The sequence below is a fragment of the Ostrea edulis genome, chromosome 10 (genome assembly GCF_947568905.1).
Source record: "Ostrea edulis chromosome 10, xbOstEdul1.1, whole genome shotgun sequence".
NCBI classification, from domain to species: Eukaryota; Metazoa; Mollusca; class Bivalvia; order Ostreida; family Ostreidae; genus Ostrea; species Ostrea edulis.
Genome location: NC_079173.1, coordinates 14,729,003 through 14,750,900, shown reverse-complemented (window position 1 = coordinate 14,750,900; position 21,898 = coordinate 14,729,003). Strand labels below are relative to the sequence as shown.

At 33.9% G+C, this 21,898-nt stretch overlaps 1 protein-coding gene across 1 annotated transcript; it reads right to left on the bottom strand.

Moving 5' to 3' along the window:
* Positions 1 to 5,220: 5,220 nt before the first annotated feature.
* Positions 5,221 to 21,564, bottom strand: LOC125666906 (ras-related protein M-Ras-like). Its single transcript, XM_048900236.2, has 5 exons — positions 20,682 to 21,564; positions 17,047 to 17,200; positions 9,735 to 9,834; positions 9,212 to 9,291; positions 5,221 to 8,699 (listed from the first exon to the last, which is right to left on the bottom strand). Exons 1-5 carry the CDS (start codon positions 20,860 to 20,862, stop codon positions 8,630 to 8,632), a joined length of 585 nt encoding a protein of 194 aa, XP_048756193.1. The 5' UTR covers positions 20,863 to 21,564; the 3' UTR covers positions 5,221 to 8,629.
* Positions 21,565 to 21,898: the final 334 nt, after the last annotated feature.

The following is a 21,898-nucleotide window of genomic DNA, read 5'->3' as shown; positions in this document are numbered from 1 at the left end:
GCGGCTTAAAGTTTGTTTGACCTTGAAAAGGAAAAAAATGTAAAGAACTCGAAAACTTGTAGATCTTTATCTTAGACTTCTCTCCTACTGAACTTTTGGGCTGGTGATTTTAGTGCGATTACATTTGTTTATCAATGGTTGTGTTAATCTTGTATTTTAATTTTGCTCTTACATTGGTCAACAGGGGATGCTTACTCCTCCTAGGCACCTGATCCCACCTCTGGTGTGTCCAGGGATCCGTGTTTGCCCAACTATCTATTTTGTATTGCTTATTGATCACTTGCTTATCTTCACCTTGCATTGATCTTATTGTCTTTCGTTGTTGTCGGCACTCTTCGTTATCCCGAATTTACGATGGTACGTACGAATTTACCAAATAACTTTTTATACCAAATAAATTATTTTTCCACCATCTTTATTTCGCAACCACCGCATTCATACGGATTGGTGCTCATCAGAACACAATTCATAATATGAATCCCGACACCAAACCAATAAAATAAAAAAAAGAAACATGATTATGCATTGTATAATCATTAAAATTACATGCCGCTGTAGAAGTGTGGGGGTTCCTGCATTTTGCAAATTTTATACCATCACGACAACCACGTTTGATTAAAACAAAATGAGTTATTACATTTGTGCACTTACTGACATCAGAACCAAATCACAAAGTTATAACAAAATAAGTATTATATCCATTGGTTTTCAAAGGAATATATGCTGGAGCGATTAGTTTAATATTCAATTTCCAGTGATTAACGTCACAATTTTATCATTATGTTAGATGTCACAAAGGGTTTTATCTTTGATATGGTTTAAACTGTGGCTACTGTTTAGTCCTCGTTTATTAGGCTTAATAAATTTTCGCTCACTGTAATCCCATTTACCTGCAATTTTAACATTTGCTAATTTACGCCATAGGTATATATGGGTGAAAGTGATTTTGATCACCTGCATGCCTCCCTACTGATAGCAACAGGGAGAGGTCGGCAAACTTTGCAGTTCGATGTATGAAAGGTGAAAGTAACGACCAGTGAGCAATCTCATAACTCCTATAAGCAATACATTATAGATAGTTGAGCAAACACGGACCCCTGGATATACCAGAGGTAGGATCAGGTGTCTAGGAGGAGTAAGTATCCCCTGTGGACCGGTCACACCCGCCGTGAGCCCTATATCCTGATCAGGTAAATGGAGTTATCCGTAGTCAAAATCCGTGTGCCAAGAACAGCCTAGCAATCGGCACGAAACACGTCAGACAGCATTTCGCCCAATGATAGGTAGAATTGGCAAACTAGATCGTTATAACTACCATAGAATTTGCGAAATGGTGACTTTAAACGTGACTGATGGAACCCCTACACCATCAACTTGTTTGTTAGTAGCCTGCTTCGATTTAATACCTGATCATACGCAGAACAAGCTCTTGCCTTTCGAATCAGTTGAGAGATGTAAACACCATATGCAGGTGATAATGGAATATTGCTACATAAATATAGGAATTTTAAGATATGCAAGTTGTTAGAAAGACTACACTTAAGATATAATGTATTGCCTGAAGACGCTAAGTACTGTAGATCAATTGCCAAGGTGCTTTATCCAAAAGGTGGTCTGTTGATAATGCCCTGTGAGAGTGTACTGAGATGAAAACTCCTCCTATATACCATTTTTTGGTCATGAAGAGGAAGATATGTTGAATTTTGTGTTATGGCCGTATTTGAACTTAGGCAACTTACAAATTGAATATTGGTCAATCTTTGACAGTTTTTACTCTCTACTAGAGCCCCTGGGTTGTCGAGGTCCTGAAATGTAACACTTGTGTTACCCTTGTCCCTAGATGCTTCATACCAAATCAGAAAAATGGAACGGTATTTATCAAGAAGTTATAAATGTTCAATTGATAACACATTTATTCACTAGCCACTTCGGCTCCACCTAAATACAAAACAAAAACGTCTACCCCTGGGATCATGAAATTTACAATTTTGGTAGATGGTTATGTAGCAGTGTGTTTTAACTTGTATATATTATATGATACCATATTTTAATAAATATGAGTAGTGCATATGAAATTAAAAGCACATTTTATGATTAGGCGAGTGAAAAGGTTCACGGGTCGTGCTATTTCATTGGTTGTCGAGCTGAGTTTTATTCAGTTAAAAATCTTGAAAGCTTTTAGTCAGGTTGGCTGTGGTTTTACTTTGGGCAGTTTTGGTATCAATCAGCTGCTTTGGCCTTTGATTTTGACGAAGAAATTTTTAGACCTTCAAATCCAGACCTCACAATAAGAAGCATCCATTTTTTTCCCAAATCAATAGCATTAAAACCTATGACTTTTCAACACTATACACGACCATTCCTCACGATAAATTAAAGACTAGACTTTTTGACATCATAGACAGTTGCTTTTTCAACAAAAACGGAAAACGGAAATACTCATATCTAGTGATCAGTCATTCAAAAACTTACTTTGTTAAACACCACTCTGATTCCACGCACAAGTACTCTGAAGTTGAAATAAAAAATATGCTAGAGTTCCTCATTGACAATATCTTCGTGGTCTTTCGTGATCAGGTCTTCCAACAGTCTGTTGGAATTCCCATGGGCACTAATTGTGCTCCTTTGTTAGCTGACCTGTTTTTATATTCATATGAAGCAGAATTTATTCAAAAACTTCTACGTGAGAAGAAAAAATCTCTCGCTGTGACCTTCAATTCGACTTTTAGATATATCGATGACGTTTTGTCTATTAACAATGATAGCTTTCATTCATATGTCGATTTGATATATCCCTGTGAGCTCGAAATAAAGGACACCACAGAGTCGTCCACTTCTGCTTCATACTTAGATATTTTATTGAAAGTAGACATTAATGGCAAACTGACAACTCAACTGTATGACAAACGGGATGATTTCACTTCTCCATCGTCAACTTCCCACATTTATGTAGCAATATTCCATTATCACCTGCATATGGTGTTTATATATTTCAACTGATTCGATATGCAAGAGCTTGTTCTGGGTATAGTCAGTTTTTAAATCGAGGTAAGCTACTGACAAACAAGTTGATGGTACAGGGATTTCAACAGTCTCGATTGAAGTCAGCATTTCGCAAATTCTATGGTCGTTATAACGATCTAGTTCGTCAGTACGACCTCGCATTGGGTCAAATGCTGTCTGACGTGTTTCATACAGATTGTTAAGCCGTTCTTCGCACACTGATTTTGACAGCGGATAACTCCGTTTACCTGATCAGGATATGGGGCCCACGGCTGGTGTGACCAGTCAACAGGGGATGCTTACTCCTCCTAGGCACCTGATCCCACCTCTGGTGTGTCCAGGGGTCCGTGTTTGCCCAACTATCTATTTTGTATTGCTTGTAGGAGTTATGAGATTGATCACTGTTCGTTATCTTCACCTTGCATCCAGGTAGAATTTGAATGTTTGTATGAATTGGGCCTTGTCCCATGGATAAGTAATTCAACTATATTACCTTCTTTTTTAATTTAAAACATGTAATTTCGCAGTGTTGCATTATTTGTAATGCAAGTGTAAATATTTGAGTAAAGTAAATTTTACTATATTTGAATTAAGGGAGATAACTCTTAAGGTTGAATTGTACGTTCTTTTGATTGTAAATCACCGTGATATTCATTGTTACTATTTTGTCTTTTATGGCCATTGTAATCGTTATTGTAACCATCGTCCTCATCATCATCCTCATTATCATGAAATAAAGGACTGTATTGTGAACCCTAAGCCAGGTTGTGGTTATTTCTACTTTGTACAAATCGCCACCCCTGCAACAGTTACCGGTACCTGCTCATTCTAGATATCTATTTAGTGTCGATGGCAATTGTATGCCCGTAATGTTTTATACTATATCCAATGGTATGCACATAAATACTATATAAAAAGTTTGGCCCCACCCAGGAGTCAGAACCTCTACCCCGGGGATATGAAATTTACAATTTTGGTAGAAACCTTCCAGTTCTACAGCACTATGCATTTATTTGTTCTTTCACATGTGTGCTTGTACAGACGGCTTTTTAAATGTCAATTTTTGGAAGCTTTTGTCCCCTCCCCATTAACACGATATGCCAAGTTTGGCCCCGCCCTGGAGTGAGAATGTCTACACCGCGGATCATGAAATTTATAATTTTGACAGAGGCCTTTCTGCTCCACATCACCATGTATTTAATTTTTCTCAGAGATGTTTGGTTGTGGATAAGATTTCTGAAAATTGGTAAATTTTTGGCAGATTTTGCCTCTTTGAAGCATCCCAAATACTTGCGGCAAATAAATTGAAAAATAAAAAACATATTTCATATATCTGTGATTGTATATATATATATAACATCATAGAATCAGAGTGAATCTAAGCAATAAACTTGTCAAATCAGCAGAAAATGCCGATTCATGAATCAGTCATCCTATCAGTAATTCCTGCTTGTGATATTAATCTCCGATGTGTATTGACCTCGGAGGTCATCAGCTCGGAAAAACGCCAGAAAGGCACTGAGCCCTGTCAGATTTCTAAACAATTTAACATGCCAATTTTATAGAAAATTCACTATCAAAATTACATTTGAGTGGCACATTTGCGTAATTATTACTTTCTTACACTTATAGTACTTCTTGTCATTCATGAAACGACGTAATGTTTTAAAACAAACGACACGTCAGTTTCCGCCTCAGCAACCTAATTATGTTCAGCAACCATCGTTCCCCATGTCTGTGTATACGACGCAATGTCGGTTCATAAGAAACACTCATAGTAGGTATGCTATCAAACAGTATTCTCCTGTTTATTTTGCTGTATTTTCCTCAAGATCTTGGGTATTATACTAGTTATACTGATAGGTGTTAGATGTTATTTGGTGCATAATTGGATTATTGAAAAAATACCGTCAGTTACAGCTTGTATTGCTTTCATATCAAATTGAATAGAATTCAAATGCTAGTATCAAGAAGTTTAAAATGTTCAATTATTAACTAACCAGTTGCAATAGTTCACCTGGGTAGACTCGGGTGACCAAAAACTGAGATCACCGTGAAGGATGCAAGTCAAATACCTTCTTCTGAAGAATATAAACATGAAACGTGTCAATGACCAAAACACACTATGAAAAGCATGAATTTATAATCCATCACCCCCTCCCCCAGGCAGTTTATTGGTAAAATACAGATCTTTAATGGATAGAAGTGAAAATGACATTTCAAAATTGATCATTTATTCATTTACACAAAGTTTAAAAACATAGTAACTATACGAGTTGAAACTTATGATTTCACAGAAACTTGTGTGAAAATTTAACAAATCAAAAGTTACTGAAGATGATTCTCAGTTTCAGCAGTAACAGAGGAGAACATAGATTCAAATTATCCTGATACACAAATACATTCATACAACAAAAACAGCTGGAATCTTGACATTGCTACAACCTTTAAACAAATTCCTTATAAAGCACCAAACAACCTATCTTTAACAACCATATCAGAATGCAACCTCAACGATTAAAATTGATAAAACAAAACATGAATATTAAAGGGACTGATTCACGATTTCACCCAAAATTTTGTTTTTCACTTTTAATGATCAAAATCTACTTTCTAATGTGTTTGAAAGATTTCACATGAAAATTAAGGTGATACATCATCACAGAAGCTCATTTTAGAGAGTTTATTATTTGTTTTTTAAACAAAGATTGCGGTATTCTATTGCTTACGATTTTTTCAAAAGAAATGGATATCGATCTAAGTATTATCATATCTCTCACATTTCAAAGCATTTTTGGGGTGAAATGTGTCATCTAAAAGTTAAAATTTGTGACTATGCAAAATTAAGATGCATTATATTACAAAATCAATAGTTCACTTGTTTGTTTGTTTACATAAAAAGACTCGAGTCTTTGTTTACATAACACATATTTAAGGCTAAAATATTACATTTATTCTTGCATTCAGAAGGTCAAAATTTTGGCTGTCAACTATATTTCTAATGTTTAACATCAAAAATGAAAAATATTTTTTATCAAAAATCGTGAACCAGTCCCTTTAATAGAAACTATAAAACAGTCTTATGCATCTTATGAAATACAAAATCTGTGATGTACACAAAATGTTAGATATTTCCCAGTAATTTGTGAAAAAAGAGGTGAAAAAAAAAATAATGTCCAACACAATTACATTTTACATCATAATGCATTTCCACACAAAACATCTACAATGAATAATTTTTTTTTTGATGAAAACAATATACGACCATAAAGGGGCATGGACACAATTTTGACCAAGATTTAGACAGTGTTTACAAACACAATTCTGGGAGCTGGATTTTATGTAAATACAAAGAATATCCAGTGTAAAAATATTTCTAATGCAAAAAACATCTTCATTTCTTTAACAAAATAAAAATGACCTGTAAATTTCAATCGATCAAAAGTCATTTCCATGCCCCTTTAAAACATACAACCACATGATTAAGTCGCAAACATCTCCTGACATTAAGTCGAAGTGAGACACCATGAATAACAGACAACCTAAAATCTTTTTTAAAATACAACCCAGAACAATGAAATGGCACTATACCAAACTTGCACGTACCATGCACAATTCAATGCAGTAACATGCATCTATATATACCGATAACACAATCTTGAAATGTTTTTCATAAACTTATTTGTAAAATAATATCATATAAACTCTTTAAAAAAAATCACAAACAGAACAAATGTTTTGGTGTTAAATATATCATCAAACAACCAATATTTACAATTACTGTTCAAAATAGTGGTACATGTATATCATACATGGGGGATTTCCACAAACCGGGAACCAAACAAGTGGTCTTGTTACCCACGGCAACTGTCCTGCAGTATAACTGTGGTTTGATAACATTCACAAAAATTTTAACATCAAATTCATTCAATATCATTTTCAAATAAAATTCTGGTATTTTCCTACACTACAGTGTAGATTTTAAAAAAAAATTGCCCATATTTTGGAATTCAACTAAATGTGTGAAGTCCATAATAAACCTCTGTTTAAAATACATGTTCTTTCAATAACAAGGTGAAAGAATATAAAATATCATATATGGTTTTGTTCTTTAACTGCTAACAAACTACATGTATAGAAAATACTAATCCGCCAAACTTAAACCAAAACTGCATTGTACAATCAATATTTACATAATAGTTCTACAAACATCTGCATCTTTCATCTGATTTTCATCAGTGAGGAAATTTTACAAACAATGAGAAAAAAATCGACCTGGACTTCTGAACTTTGATTATCTAATACGAAAATAAATCACAGAGCTTCGTGGACTCAAAAACTGTAAACCACATACAACCCAATACAATGTACAACACTGTTTACAACCTCATAATTCGGTTAAAATAACATTCAACACAAACAACTTTATCCTCAAAATATTCACTAAACATGAACTTATTGTACATGTGCTTGCATCTGTATCAAGGAATGTTGTTCCAAAAGATTCTACCAAAGTCTGAACACCATGGAATGTAAGATTATCTATGTGCACTGTCCACGCCCATCTGTCCGCGCTGACTCATTAAAAGCACAAGCAGAATGCCAAGCAATTCTTCAAATCAATTAAATAGGTGACACCTTATGATATGAATTGAGCACGCTCTTTTTTACTGTGATATACTTGAGCATTATGTACTATTAATAACCTTTTCTACAGAACTTCTTTGTCAATGCCACAGTTTATTTGTGAAAAAAAAATTTGTGATATGGATTGTGAAAAAGTATGCCCTCTGTTGTAAATTCAAATGACTACCTTTGGATTCATTAAATTTTATGAATAAGTGGTTTACACAAAGATAAGCAGATCTGCCAACCATAACACATTCCTGGTCATTAACTGTTTGAAATGCTACTCTCTCTCTCTCAAATTGAAAATTCTAATGTAGTTTCCAGTCTCTGCACAACATAGGAAATTTGAAATTTTCTTGAACATGTGAGGTACAGAGTAATATTATCTGAATCAGGACATGCTATTCCAACTTGCTCAACAGTATGAGATACAACAATACACTGCCGATTTCATCCAAAATACAACAATACACTGCCGATTTCATCCAAAATACAACAATACACTGCCGATTTCATCCGAATAAATAAAGGATATCATACATTTGGGAATGAACTAATCATGGAATGTATATGTCTTCAAATACCTAAAAGATGTACAGTGGGTGGGGGGTGGGGTCTGTACATCACTAAATATATGCCATCAAAATAACAGGGGTTTTTTTGTCCAGCAAAAGTGTGTGCAAGTTTTTATCTATTCAACAAGGGGTGATTACATTTATCTATCTTAAGGTTAAACAATGCAACTTAAAGGACACATTGACAATAAGAAACAGACTAAAAAGGAAAATGAATACTGACTAGAATGCATTGTAAAACAGCAATATGTCTAATACAACCTATAAACTAGAAAATTGTATCCTTTGTCATTGGTCCAACAAGTGCACATAAATCTTCTCTCTGCAAGTATGCTGAGGTTACAATTAACATTATAAATCTCTGGTGGCTACAGCAACATCCCGGGGAATATTCCACAGTCTCCGGAGGCCGTCCTGATGAATCACAGAATGTTGCACTTCCTACCCCTGGTTTTCCTCCGGCGGTGTTGTTTGGGATCAAAAGGCTGCTGTCTATTAACACAGTTGAAAAAAAAAAACGGAAATTCAGTTTCCTACTTTTGATTTAAATCTGTATTTCATTCCAATATATATGAAAGTCAAGATTTTTGTGTCAAAATTTAATATTAAAAACAGAAGGACAATTCCTTCCCAGGTTAATTTTTATCAAAAGTATGTACAATTTCAAATGTACACTTTGTGTACAAAAGATTTTCAGCTTTTCGTTCATCTATTGCTTATACCATGCAGACATGCTAGATGTTTCGATCTTTGAAACTCTCTAATTTTTGCCAATTTGACAAAACACAGTTGACAAATGATATTACAGAAAAGATGTACCAAAGCATTTTCTGAAAGTACTAGTTTACTTATTTATCTAACACTACTTACAAATTACAGGTTATAGGTTAAAAATAAAACCATTTCATAATCATAAATACATAGAACAAGGCATCAATTTGTGGATGATAATATTGTTGAGAATACATGAAAATAAATTGCATGTAAATTTAAAGCAGACCCACCTAATGACCCTGACAACTTCATGGAAAGCTAAATCTACATTAATGGGAGGGTCCTTGGCACTGGTCTCAATGTAAGGAATCTACAGAATGAGAAACGGCCGATTAGAAACAACAAATTTCTAGTTTGTAACATCTTGCTTGTATACTTCTATACGTGAACAGATTTTGATTTAATTTATACAGTGCTCCCTTTGAGTTTTCTAATGGACGTTCACTACACAGTGAAGTTTATTTGATGAAATACAAATAAAACAAATTAGAATTCTATAATATATACAATGTTCATCAAGGAATGCTACAGAAATTTTGAGTCCCGCAAAAGCGAAAATTTTTATTTGAATTTTTTTAATAAATTTACAATTTTCGATTTCCTTGTTGAACATATCCTCTACTTTACATTTCTACCAGGTGCCACAATTTCCTTTGGAGTGGCACATTTCCTTACTTCATGATTTAAACTCCAAACAATTTTTACTAATATCATTCATTCTCACTCTGTGTGCATACAGTTGGACAGGCTTACATTCAATCTTGTTGCCAGATTTTTTCCATCCTCCTCGGTGACCTTCCGTTGTTGCACGAGATCAACTTTGTTTGCTACAAGAATCATGGGATAGGTATCCCTGCAAAATAAAATTGTATACACTGATGTCGGAGTTATACTCTACGGTATTCCATGTTTGTTTTTTTCCTGGTAAATTAACAAGGCTAGAAACACATTATTTTATCATTATCTTATCAACTTGCAATTTTTAGTGAGCTCCCATGTCTATTCAACTCACAAAACAAAAACAAAACACAAGAATCCCAATTTACAAATCAATCTATAGTATGTAAAGCAAAACCTAGCTGCCTTCTCTGCTATGCTTTGGAAGATAAATATTGTGTTGGATTAGAAATTTATATCAGATTGTAAAGAACCAGAAAAATGAGAGTCAGGAAAATAAAATAAGGTCATAATTCACAGCAAAAAGGAGCACAAAGAAGTCAGATTTGACAGCTTTAACTGTATTCAATAAATGGCTAAGACAGTGGTGTAGATATGATCCAAATCATGGTTCATATCTTCCAGAAACATGTACGTCACTTGATAAAAATCAACTTGCAAAACGTTTGTGAGAGCTTTCAAAATTTTAAAACTTGGCAGATTAAAATGTTTGCAGGTAACACGTATGTAATGCAAAGCCTTTCCTACAGTAAAATCAGACATCTTCTCAGCTTGTAATTCAAAAACGGGTTTCAGACTCTTGAATGTGAAACAATCTCTTATGCTGTTCAATCTACTTAAAATTTCTTACATAGAGAACTGTAAGCTGATCACAGGATCTGATATCACATTGGATTTTTATGTTGTACTATTCTATAAGTACTTAGTTAAATAGTCAGAGACTATTTATACAGATTTTTATGCTGTATTGTACAAGTACTTAGTTAAAGGGACTGATTCACGAATTCCTCCCAAAATTTTGTTAATCAAAATCTACTGTCTATAATGTGTTTAAAGGGTTTCACAAAAAATTAAGATAAAACATTATAACAGAAGTTCATTTTAGAGAGTTTGTTATTTGTTTCGTAAACAAAGATTGCAGTTCACAAAATTTTCAAAAGAAATGGATATCAAGTTAAGTTAATCATATCTATCACATTTCAAGTATTGTTTTAGGTAAAATCTGTCATCTAAAAGTTAAAATTTGTGACTCTGCAAAATTAAGATGATTTAATAAAATTACATAATTAACATTTCACTGGTTTGTTTGTAAATAAAAAAAAAGACCTGAGTCTTTGCTTACATAACACGTACAGATTTATTATTCTTATCATTGCATTGTCAGAAGATCAAAATTTTGGCTGTCAACATTAAATGAGTTATAGTTCTAATGTTAAGCATCAAAATAACACAGGGGCAGATCCAGGAATTTTTTAAGGGGAAGGGGTTCTACCATTAATGAATTCTGGTTTTCAAAGGGTGGGTTCCCCCCTCAAAATGTGTTATTTTTACCCTTTTAAAGCAAAATTTTCGGACAAAAAAAAGGGGGGGGGTCCCAACCCCTGGCACACACACACTCCACCTCTGATAGATATGCATTGTCAAAAACCTATAAATAGACAAGCAGTGTATTGTATGTTTCTAATTACGGTACCAAAATACAACAAAGTAAACTGCCTATGAAAGTAAGAATTAACATTTGAGAGATTATATCTACAGATCCATACATTTATTATCTCGTGAATTAGGTAACTATCATATGCCTGACAGCCATCAAAACCTGGTATTAAATTGAGATTTTGTAGTAGCCAAGTGGAGAGAGAGTGTGTGAGAGAGAGAGAGACTGAGACAGAGAGAGAGAGAAAGAGAGAAAATTCCTAAGTTGTGAAGTTCTGTTATACCCATCTTCTTATCGATAATACTTATGCATATAATATAATAAAATTATATTACTTATATTATATATACAATACTAAATTGCATCCACACAGTTTAATATGTCACATGTACATGTGGGGTATGTATGTGTAATGTATGTGGGTGTGTGTACATGTATATATAAACAAATATGTATATGAACTGTTTATACTTGTATTATCATATATCTCATTGTTTAACTGATTGTATGCCAACATGTTTGGTGAATCAATAAATCAATTTCAGAATTGAATTGAATAATTAAAATGTCTCTCAGCCACTGTGCATATGGAGAGAGAGAGAGAGAGAGAGAGAGAGAGAGAGAGTTTATAGCTATTTGTACTGGCTAGTAGTATTGAAATTCATATATGCATCAAAAACTCTCACTGAACCAAGTTGAAAAGACTGAAAAGCACGAAAATACCTAATATAGACTGATCATTAGATTTTTAATTTCAGACATGATAGTGAGGTAAAAGAAGAACATAAGTGCATCAATTTTCTTTTTGAAAAAATGTCCTGAAATTACAGTAAAAGTAGAATGATTAGCAATACTGCTAAGAAATGTCATCGCAATCATCATCATCATCATCAAAAGAATTTGACCAGTGAGATATATGCTAGAATATCCATAGAAAATTGATTTAATAACAGAAATGGCTGGGTTGCTTTATCTGTCATAGAGACTGCAGTACATGGATCCAGATGAAATAAAAATAAACTGAGAAGTATTTGTGGTAGAGAATCATTATTATGTATATTGCTTTTAAGAAATCTACCCTAGAGGTGCCTCACATTTTGGTATGCATTTATAATAAAGCCAGATTATGTAGGTAACCTTTCTACAAAACATACAGGAAAAATGACAAATGTAGAATTTTTCAAAAAAAGAGCACTTTTAAAATGTCACATGTACATGTATATCTTCAATGTTTTTTCACAACTATAACGTATAAGGTCTGAAAAATGTCAAGTAAACGCTGTGAGGGGAGTTGGTTACTCAAAGTATAGGTACCATGCTTAAACAAGAGCAACGCCAACGTGGCATAATACGCCCGTAGATTTTGCTCAAGGAAAACATATTTCAGTGGGATTCATATTTTAGTGAAGTTAGCACTGTCCTTTGTAAGCTAATTCATTATTATGCTTGTAGAAATGGATATCAAGATATAAAGAGGGATAGCCTTAGAATGCGCTACTTCATAAATATGTTCGGTTTGTATCCTGCCCACAAGGTTTTCCTAATAAGTGATATTGCGACCTTGATCTTCGACCTCTGACCTTGCAAAACAATAAACACCTTGCTCTCAACATGATCATCAAATATACCAAGTTATAATATCCTGGAGCTTACGGTTCGGTTTGTATCCTGCCCACAAGGTTTTCCTAATAAGTGATACTACGACCTTGACCTTTGACCTTGAAAAACAATAGGCATCTTCCTCTCACCATGGTGATCAAATATACCAAGTTATAATATCCTGGAGCTTACGGTTCGGTTTGTATCCTGCCCACAAGGTTTTCCTAAAAAGTGATACTACAACCTAGACCTTTGACCTTGAAAAACAATAGGCATCTTCCTCTCATCATGGTGATCAAATATACCAAGTTATAATATCCTGGAGCTTACGGTTCGGTTTGTATCCTGCCCACAAGGTTTTACTACGACCTTGACCTCTGACCTTGAAAAACAATAGGCGTCTTCCTCTCATCATGGTGATCAAATGTACCAAGTTGTAAAGTCCTAGGGCTTATGGTTCAGTCTGTATCCTGCCCACAAGGTCCGGACAGACAGACAGACGGACGACGCCATACCATAATACGTCCCGTCTTCGACGGGTGTATAAAAATGACACAAAGTTCAACTACGTGTAAATTTTTCGAAGAATGTTTGATCACTTTCAAAAAGACGCATGCACATCTTCAATATGTCCATAATAACTGTACAAAGTTTGGGGAATGTCAAGTTAGAGGTGTTAGAGGAGTTGATTACAGTGAAATAGGTACCATCTATTCAAGACATGCTTAAGAAATGACAATTAAAGTTCAACTATATGTAAATTTTTCGAAAAATGTCTGATCACTTTCAAAAAGACACATGCACATCTTCAATGTGTCCATAACAACTGTACAAAGTTTGAGGAACGTCAAGTTAGGGATGTGAGAGGAGTTGATTACACAAAATAAGTACCCTATTACAGGGACGCCCGCCATTCACCATACCACATGTATATAAGCCAGATGCACATTGTGCAACCCCAACAATTACACAGTTACTGCAGTTGTTTCATGAAGTTTAATTCCCTATATTTACTTCACTGATATTTATTTATCATGTTTATATTCTCTGATGAAGTGGCACAGGCAGCATGTGTTCTCATAATATTCATGAACAGTGAAATGGCTACAGCACTTCTTGGAACAATCACCCATCATAAATACAAAATTATTGTTTTACAACTCTCAGATAGTCAGATCTATCCCTGTGCATAAGCATATAGGCATGTGATTTAAACCAACCGGACAAAATAAATCTTATTGGCAATATTTCTTGCATACAATTTTCTCAAACATTTTTGTGGACATTTAAATCTCATTCTAATCATGTTAATGATATCCTTAAAATTAATAGAATCATCTACAAATCTGGTTATACATAAAAAGACGTTTTTATTCCTCCTACAATGCATAATTCTGTAACACACTCCTCACGGCTCATGTTCCCACAAGGTATTTAAAATGGTAAATCGTTTAAATACCGACACAAACGTATACAATATAACAGAACGTAGACCCTAAACAAGTCATAAATATACGATATTAGCAGCGTAATCAAAGAATGTAACTTTATATACATTATTATGTATTGCATGACCAATGGAATCATATGTTCAGGTGACCTGATAAGTAGCCATTATACTTCTATGTATTAGTATTATTTCAGCATTCTTGGTGGGATTTTCACCAAATAAGCTTAGTACGTACTTTACTAATTCTAACAATGACAAGTTTCCCATACAGCTTAATTTGGCTATGCGAGTTTTCAAAAATTTCAGAGTTTGTTATTTTCACTTTTCTGCAACAAATGAAAATTATTGAAGGTGCATCATAACTATAGCATGTACAGATATGACATAATTTTCACAGTAGTTTGTACATTATGATATTACAAAGTGAGACATTTTAATCATGTTTTTAAGTTTTCATTCAAAATTGTATTCTGGTTAACTCTCTTTTTTTCAAAATGTTGTACCCGCAGCACACTCTGCAGTCTATGTGTATATTGATAGAACTGTCATTGATAATTAATGTACAAAATTTATTTTTAGATTATCTAGGAGTGTGATCAGATTTAAATTCTAAGTAACAAATGTCAGGTTACAACATTCTCCCATATAGATCATCAACTTTACTCCAGATGAAGAATTCTTAGAAATGATTCTTTGTTAATAAAAAGTACAAAATTTCTAATCCATGCTTTAAATTATTCACAAGTGCTTGAACTGGAAATTAAGGGGCTAATTTACACATTTAAAGTAACATAAACCTAGTTCTTTTTAATTATTTGTGAAATTCCTGAATACAAATTGTGCATATCATATTATTCTGCATAAGGTTTTCAATCCTGCCCAATTAGGGTTGTGACAGAATTCCTCAGAAAAAAGGAAGAAAACCAGTCAAAAAGGAAGGAAAACACCTTACCCTATCAGGAAAAATATTATTTAATTTCTGTCACCTTAGATCAAACCCAGAGTGTTTCAATTTTTTTTTTCTCTCTCAAAAATTGAGCCAATCAAAGGATTTCCTCTGAAAAGAGGAAAAATCCCACCCCTACCAGTCATATGAAGGGCCAATGAACACAAGTTTAGGTATGTCATGTAAAGTTCCCAACTGTGTTTAGACACCAGACTTCTCTTCATTTGATGTGCTCATTAATGGCTATTTACTATTATCTCTTCCCCACTATTTTTTTTAAAAAGAATTCTTATTTTCAGTACCATGCAGCATAATACATGTTGAATAATCAGTCAGATAGAATATGAAGAAAGTGATTTTAAATACTTTGGAGTTTTAAAAAACTTGTACTGGGACATCCAAATTCGAATATTGAAGTACTATTCTGCAGGACTGAGTCATAATCATATTGATACTGATGTAGGGGTTTTTTTTGTGTATGAAAAGCTAACAACAAAAAAGAGTTTGCATAGCATGTCACAATCTCCAACCAAAGCCCCTTAAAACTAAGATACCGGGAAAGCTCCAGATCATCTTTCTGTTGGTGGTCTCGAATTCATCATTGTGTAGCAGGTTTATACTGTCAGACATCATCAGGACTAAATAGAACCCTATTTATAGATAAGATGACTCCAGCGACTAGTTATTTCATTTTTACATGACTTGCAAAAAAATGTTGTGTCGTATTGATGCAATATGATGTAATCATCTACAACCCTGTTACTTCTCTGCAGATATGAAAACGATAACCCCCGAGGCAATAATGCTATATAGATGTGTTGCACACTTCACACTAAAAGGTTCGGAGACCTTAAACCACACTATTTACACTAGTGCATATACAACAACTTGTTTTTTATGATTTGTCAATTTGGGGAAATTTTAATAAAAGTAGAAAACTTTTCTCTGTTATGAATAAGTTTATGATCATTTTAATCCAACTCAGTGGATCTGCCACAAAAAACGGGAAACACTTGAATTGACCCAAAAGCTTAAAAAACGACAGCCTTTCAAGTAACTGAAAAGGAAAAGATTCTCTATCAGACATTTAATTCAAAACCATTCTCGACTTCAAATTGAGGAAACAGATTAAAAACCGGAAATGGCATGACAATAAAGTGAATTTATAAACAAGTACATGCAATTGATAAATTCTCAAGACATGGAATTGATTTCAACCTCAACACAATCTGCCACAGTTCATTCCAGAACTTTCAGCATGATGGTAAAGCTTTTCTCAGTTTACAGTTGTAAAATTTACGACTCAAAATACAGCATATACCTCTCAACAAATATTCTGCCAGCTGGGGAAGAGAAAGCCTAAGGAGCCATGCAATCTCTTTGGAGTATAGTTTTCACACTTTCACCAGCCAGGTTATTTTATACCATATAATAGCAAATGGGTATTTTCCGAGGTTGGAAATTTTTGCAATATGATCCGTAAATAGTAGCAATTGAATTATATTCTGTGTTTCCTATTTCTGTAGTTGCATTATACCTATATGTACAGGTGTAGTATGTACATGTATTATACATATACATATATATATATGTGGACTTTACCTATCCGCAGAATTCCACAAAAAAATGGACAAACGCACAGAATACCTGTTTTATGATACGTAACACTTTGAAGTAGTCTTAAATACATGTGCTTTTAACACCCACATCTTGACCTTCATATATCGGAACTCACCTATCCTTGACCCTGAGAATCTGTGTATGGAAATTCTGGATGTTCTGAAAGCTGTGGGCATCAGTGACGGAAAACACCAGCAAAAATCCATCCCCCTTCCTCATATATTGTTCTCTCATAGCACTAAACTCCTCCTGTCCCGCAGTGTCCAGCACTGAAATACAAACACAGTATTAAATACATCTCAATTCCTGTGGGGATCAGAATAAGTCCTCAGTACCCCTTGCTTGTTATAAGAGGCGACTAAATGGGGTGGTCCTTTGGATGAGACTGTAAATTTAAAACAGGCCCCATGGCATGATAAAAATCCCTCCCTGCTCAGTCTCCATCATGTCCATATGAGTGAAAATTTCTCGAGAGGGACATTAAACAGTATAAAATTAACCAATACATGCCAACACAGTATTAAATACATTTGTCAGATTGTTTAACATCCATAGAGGTCAGGTGCTTTATTGTAATAGCGTGACTTGATATTAGTATATAATAGCTTTGCTCCTTCGTGTTTGCCATGCAATACCAAAATGCCAGCTATCTTAAATATTTCTGTTTTCTCAATTAAAGAATAAATTGTACTAGACTCGTTGAATTTCACTGAAATGTACATGCATGTAACCATGGTGACTCTTAACAGGAGAGATTGCTAACTAGATAAAATAGACTTCGGATGCAGAGTTTAGGAGAAATCTGCTTCTTAATTAAGTACGGAGTGCAAACGATGAAATATACTGTCACCCTTCACCAGTACATTGAAGGCATTCAATTATATTTGGTGTCCTAAATCTCTGAACCACAGGATGTAGTAACTCTGCAAATGTTTTGATGAGTACAAGGGACGGTGGGATTGTAATAATACATTTCAATTATATATACAAGTATGTGTACACTTCAAAATTGAAATTCATTTTTTAAAATACTTGAGGGTATGGACTGTGACAATAAAACCACTGGCATACTTCTTGACACTCTATGAAAATTATGCTGGCATTAAGCATTGCAGTTCATACCCTCATGTATTTTCAAAAATGAAATTTATTTCTTATATACATGTGTATATATATATATATATTAAAAGAAATAGAATAAACAGTACACAAAGTTAAAAATTTAACGCAAGCGCTTTCATTTTATAATCCTCAGGCGTTACATTTTAAAATAGTTTTAAAACTATTTTAAAATGTAACGCCTGAGGATTATAAAATGAAAGCGCTTGCGTTAAATTTTTAACTTTGTGTACTGTTTATTCTATTTCTTTTAATATTTTATACCGGACACTGTGATTTTTTTAAAAAAACACAATTTGGATATATATATATATATATATATATATATATATATATATATATATATATATACACATGTATATATACATTCCTAATTTTCATCTCCAATTAACTCTGAGTTACACAGTGACTTCAAAGGTTTCAAAATCATATCCCCTTAAACATGTTAAAACAGATGTACTGCAATTATCCAGATTCAAATGCACTTTGTTCACAACTGCCCCACATTCATGAGGAAATGACTATCATTACAATTAGTAAAATGTGGAAATATTGTATGGATATTTCATCCATTTAGACCTTTACGATCAACACACGCCATAGTACGTAATATGAATAAATATACATATATATGTCTCTACTGACCCTGTAAACCTGTTACAAGACAGCTAGAGTCTGGGAACACTGCATGACTCACGACTTTATGCAGATGTGTACATGTAACATGTGTAAATAACTTATTTTCAAGAAAATACCACATAAGGTCTCAAATTTATTGTTCATTGTTGTGTCACAAATCCGGGATTTATCCAAACACAACATAATTCCACAAGGCACACAGTTTTCAATTGATTTATGGGATATCACGTACAGCTCAGTAAATATATAAAGTCAACAGCATTTAAAACACAGAGTTGAACTGCATGTTGCAAATACCTAGCCATTGTTCTTTAAACATTTGAATATTTACATATTTATCATGAAAACATTTTGCGAGTAAACAGGATTTATCTCACAGTGTGTTGATAAAAATGCTTAAAGGTTAACATTATTTCTTATTTGAAATTCTCAACAGGCAGTATATATTACATACCTGTTGAGTTAATAAATTTATATGGTTATTTCTTGACCAGGCAGGAATATTTTCAATATATTGTTTTAGTTGGATCAGCTAGTAGCTGGTTTTAATCTTGCTTGCTCATGTTGCTACCCATTTAAATAATAGATAAAAATCTATATATATATCTTTATATTTTCAGTTTATTTTTGCTTACCCAGTATGTGAAACTTACTCGTCTTTTAAGTTTAAAAGTTAGAACTAAGTTGACAGCTTTCTGAGTTTAATAGAACTACACGTTTTGACGTCATCTTTTTGAAAGAGAGCATATATACTTAAAATAAAATAAACATTAGAGACTTTTTAAAAATCCAGTGCTACAGGATATACAGCCGGGTCTAATTCTCACTTGATTCACAAATACAGTTTCAAATTGCAAACTTTAAAGTCAACTAGCTGAAAAACAAGATCTACATCCAATTATAAATCTGACACTTACAATGTAAATTTATGTCTTTAATGACAGGATTTTGTAATCATTTACTTGCTTTTTCTGATTTGTATTGTATTTCTATTATTCTCCCATATTGTTCAACTGTGTTCTGGTTTCCCCTGAACTACAAACTACTGGTATGTTGATGTACAGAATGTGAAATTAAAAAAAGTACATGTATGAAAAGAACCATTATATCTTTTTAAAAAAAACTCTTTCAATGCACCAAACCCCTCTTTTTGATAAAATTTATATGCATGGATGTCAAAAGCTGGCTCTAATAACACCACGAACTATTACGCAATATTACATTATGAACACATGTACAGGGGTTTTTCAAGGTCCCTTATACTTCCCTATAGGGTACATTGTACCTTTCCCTTCATGACAAAACATAAATATTTCCCCTTTCATAGGTAAAACATTTCCCTCAATTGTAGAAAACTCCTAAATTTATGAATTTCCCTACAAAAGATTATAAAACTTCCAACAAAAGTCTCTTAAACTTTACATATTTTACTATCATTTTCTATTATTATCAGAATCCAATAATATAGATGTCAGTGCTCAGTCAGTTTTAATAAAGTTATAGATTGTAAGGTGAGAAGGATTGCTCTGGACATCCCCCTGAGAGCTCACACCTACATCCTTAAAAAATTCCGCCTGGATATGTAATGGATATATCTTAGCAATATTTAAAAAGCTTGACATATCAACAAGGTAGTTCATATCTTACATTAGCTAAATACCAGTCAATGGGATTTAATTTCTTTCTGCAAAATCTTTTTATTTCCCACTTTCACAAAATGATCGCCATCAATCACTAGCTGTTTCAGTGGGGACTGGTGGAAAAGAAACTCAATTTTAAGTCACTTACAGAATTCACAAGCTGACAGAGCAGACAGATCAAATGAAAAGGGTGTATTCCTAGGATGAACTACCTTCAACCCACCCCCCACACACACACACACGATGGACTGAAAATTATATATATATATATATCATATCTGCTGTATACTTCTGTAATCTGTATTTAATTAAATGTAACATATAAAAAAACAAAATGAAAACAAATCTATACCATCGAGAACACAGGGTTTCCCATCTATGTTTGTATGCTGAATGTAGGAGTCCTCAATGGTTGGATCATAGTCTTCCACAAACAGCTTTTGGAAAAACTGGATTGTCAACGCGGATTTTCCCACACCACCATCGCCGACCACGACTAGCTTGTACGTTATTTCATTATGGGACTTAGACATTATGTCCTAGGTATTGTTTGAACTTCTCTACATATATTTCTAAAAGTTGAATATAAGTATAGCTATAGACAAGTCAAATTATTTTGTCAGTTTTAGTGCACTATTCTTGAAAGTTCCAACACTTAGCATGGCATATATTATCTGGCAGTGATAAAAGTGTTCATCAACGATTTTTTTCAACAATACAGCTATTTGTGTTTTCAATGCAATACAGTCCAAGCAAAAACAGGCACAGAATAACCACACTGTCAACCAGCTGTCAACGACGAAGTTCCTTCTCGGGCCTCTACTGCACGTATAGTAATAGCCACACAGCTTACTTGTCGAGGAAATTCGAATTATCTGAATCCAGTATCACGTTTGTCCGATTTCTGAGGGAAAGAGGACCAAAACTATGTCAGTATAATACTTCACACACGTTTCTTCAATAATTTACCTCCTCAGGGTTCAAGATAATAGAAAATAAAATATCCACACAACAAATAGGCCTATAGATTTCACGTCATATGGTAGATTTTGCCATTTCTGGTGTTACTAACAACACTTTACATACACGTGTGGAAAAAATTGAGTGCGTAAACTGATATCCGCGTCTGCGGTGCCCCATTTATCATTTTCTGATCACAGAGTCTACCTGTTTCTCCGGAACTTTGATCCCCCAAATCACTGCCATGACGTTCTTTAAACGATAGCCTCGGAAGTTAAACGGGTTTTCATTGGTTAAAATTTGGAGCCCTCATGGAAAAGGTAAAATGATTGAATGGTATTTAAAGCTTTCTAATATTAGAACCATGCAGTGTAAATAAAATAACATATTCACTCACAGGTACCTGAAGTGTGGATAGCGTTAAATTACAGGGATCGTACACATATATACCCCCCCCCCCCTACTCAAGCATGCTATATAGAGGTTCACGGCGAGATAGATTTGGCGCCGCGTATATTTTAGCCCCCCTCCCCCATGACAAAATAAATACAGCACCAATATTTTCTCCAATTAATGAAAAATGTAGCTAGGTGATCGACATTGCGATCA

What these genes read in the sequence shown, in the direction of transcription:
- LOC125666906 (XM_048900236.2), bottom strand. Translation starts at nt 20,862, where the DNA reads ATGTCTAAGTCCCATAATGAAATAACGTACAAGCTAGTCGTGGTCGGC. An exon ending in ATCTGGCAACAAGATTGAAT is followed by an intron (nt 9,292 to 9,734) that starts GTAAGCCTGTCC and finishes CTCATTCTGTAG; the next exon opens with ATTCCTTACATTGAGACCAG. An exon ending in GAAGTTGTCAGGGTCATTAG is followed by an intron (nt 8,700 to 9,211) that starts GTGGGTCTGCTT and finishes CTGTGTTAATAG; the next exon opens with ACAGCAGCCTTTTGATCCCA.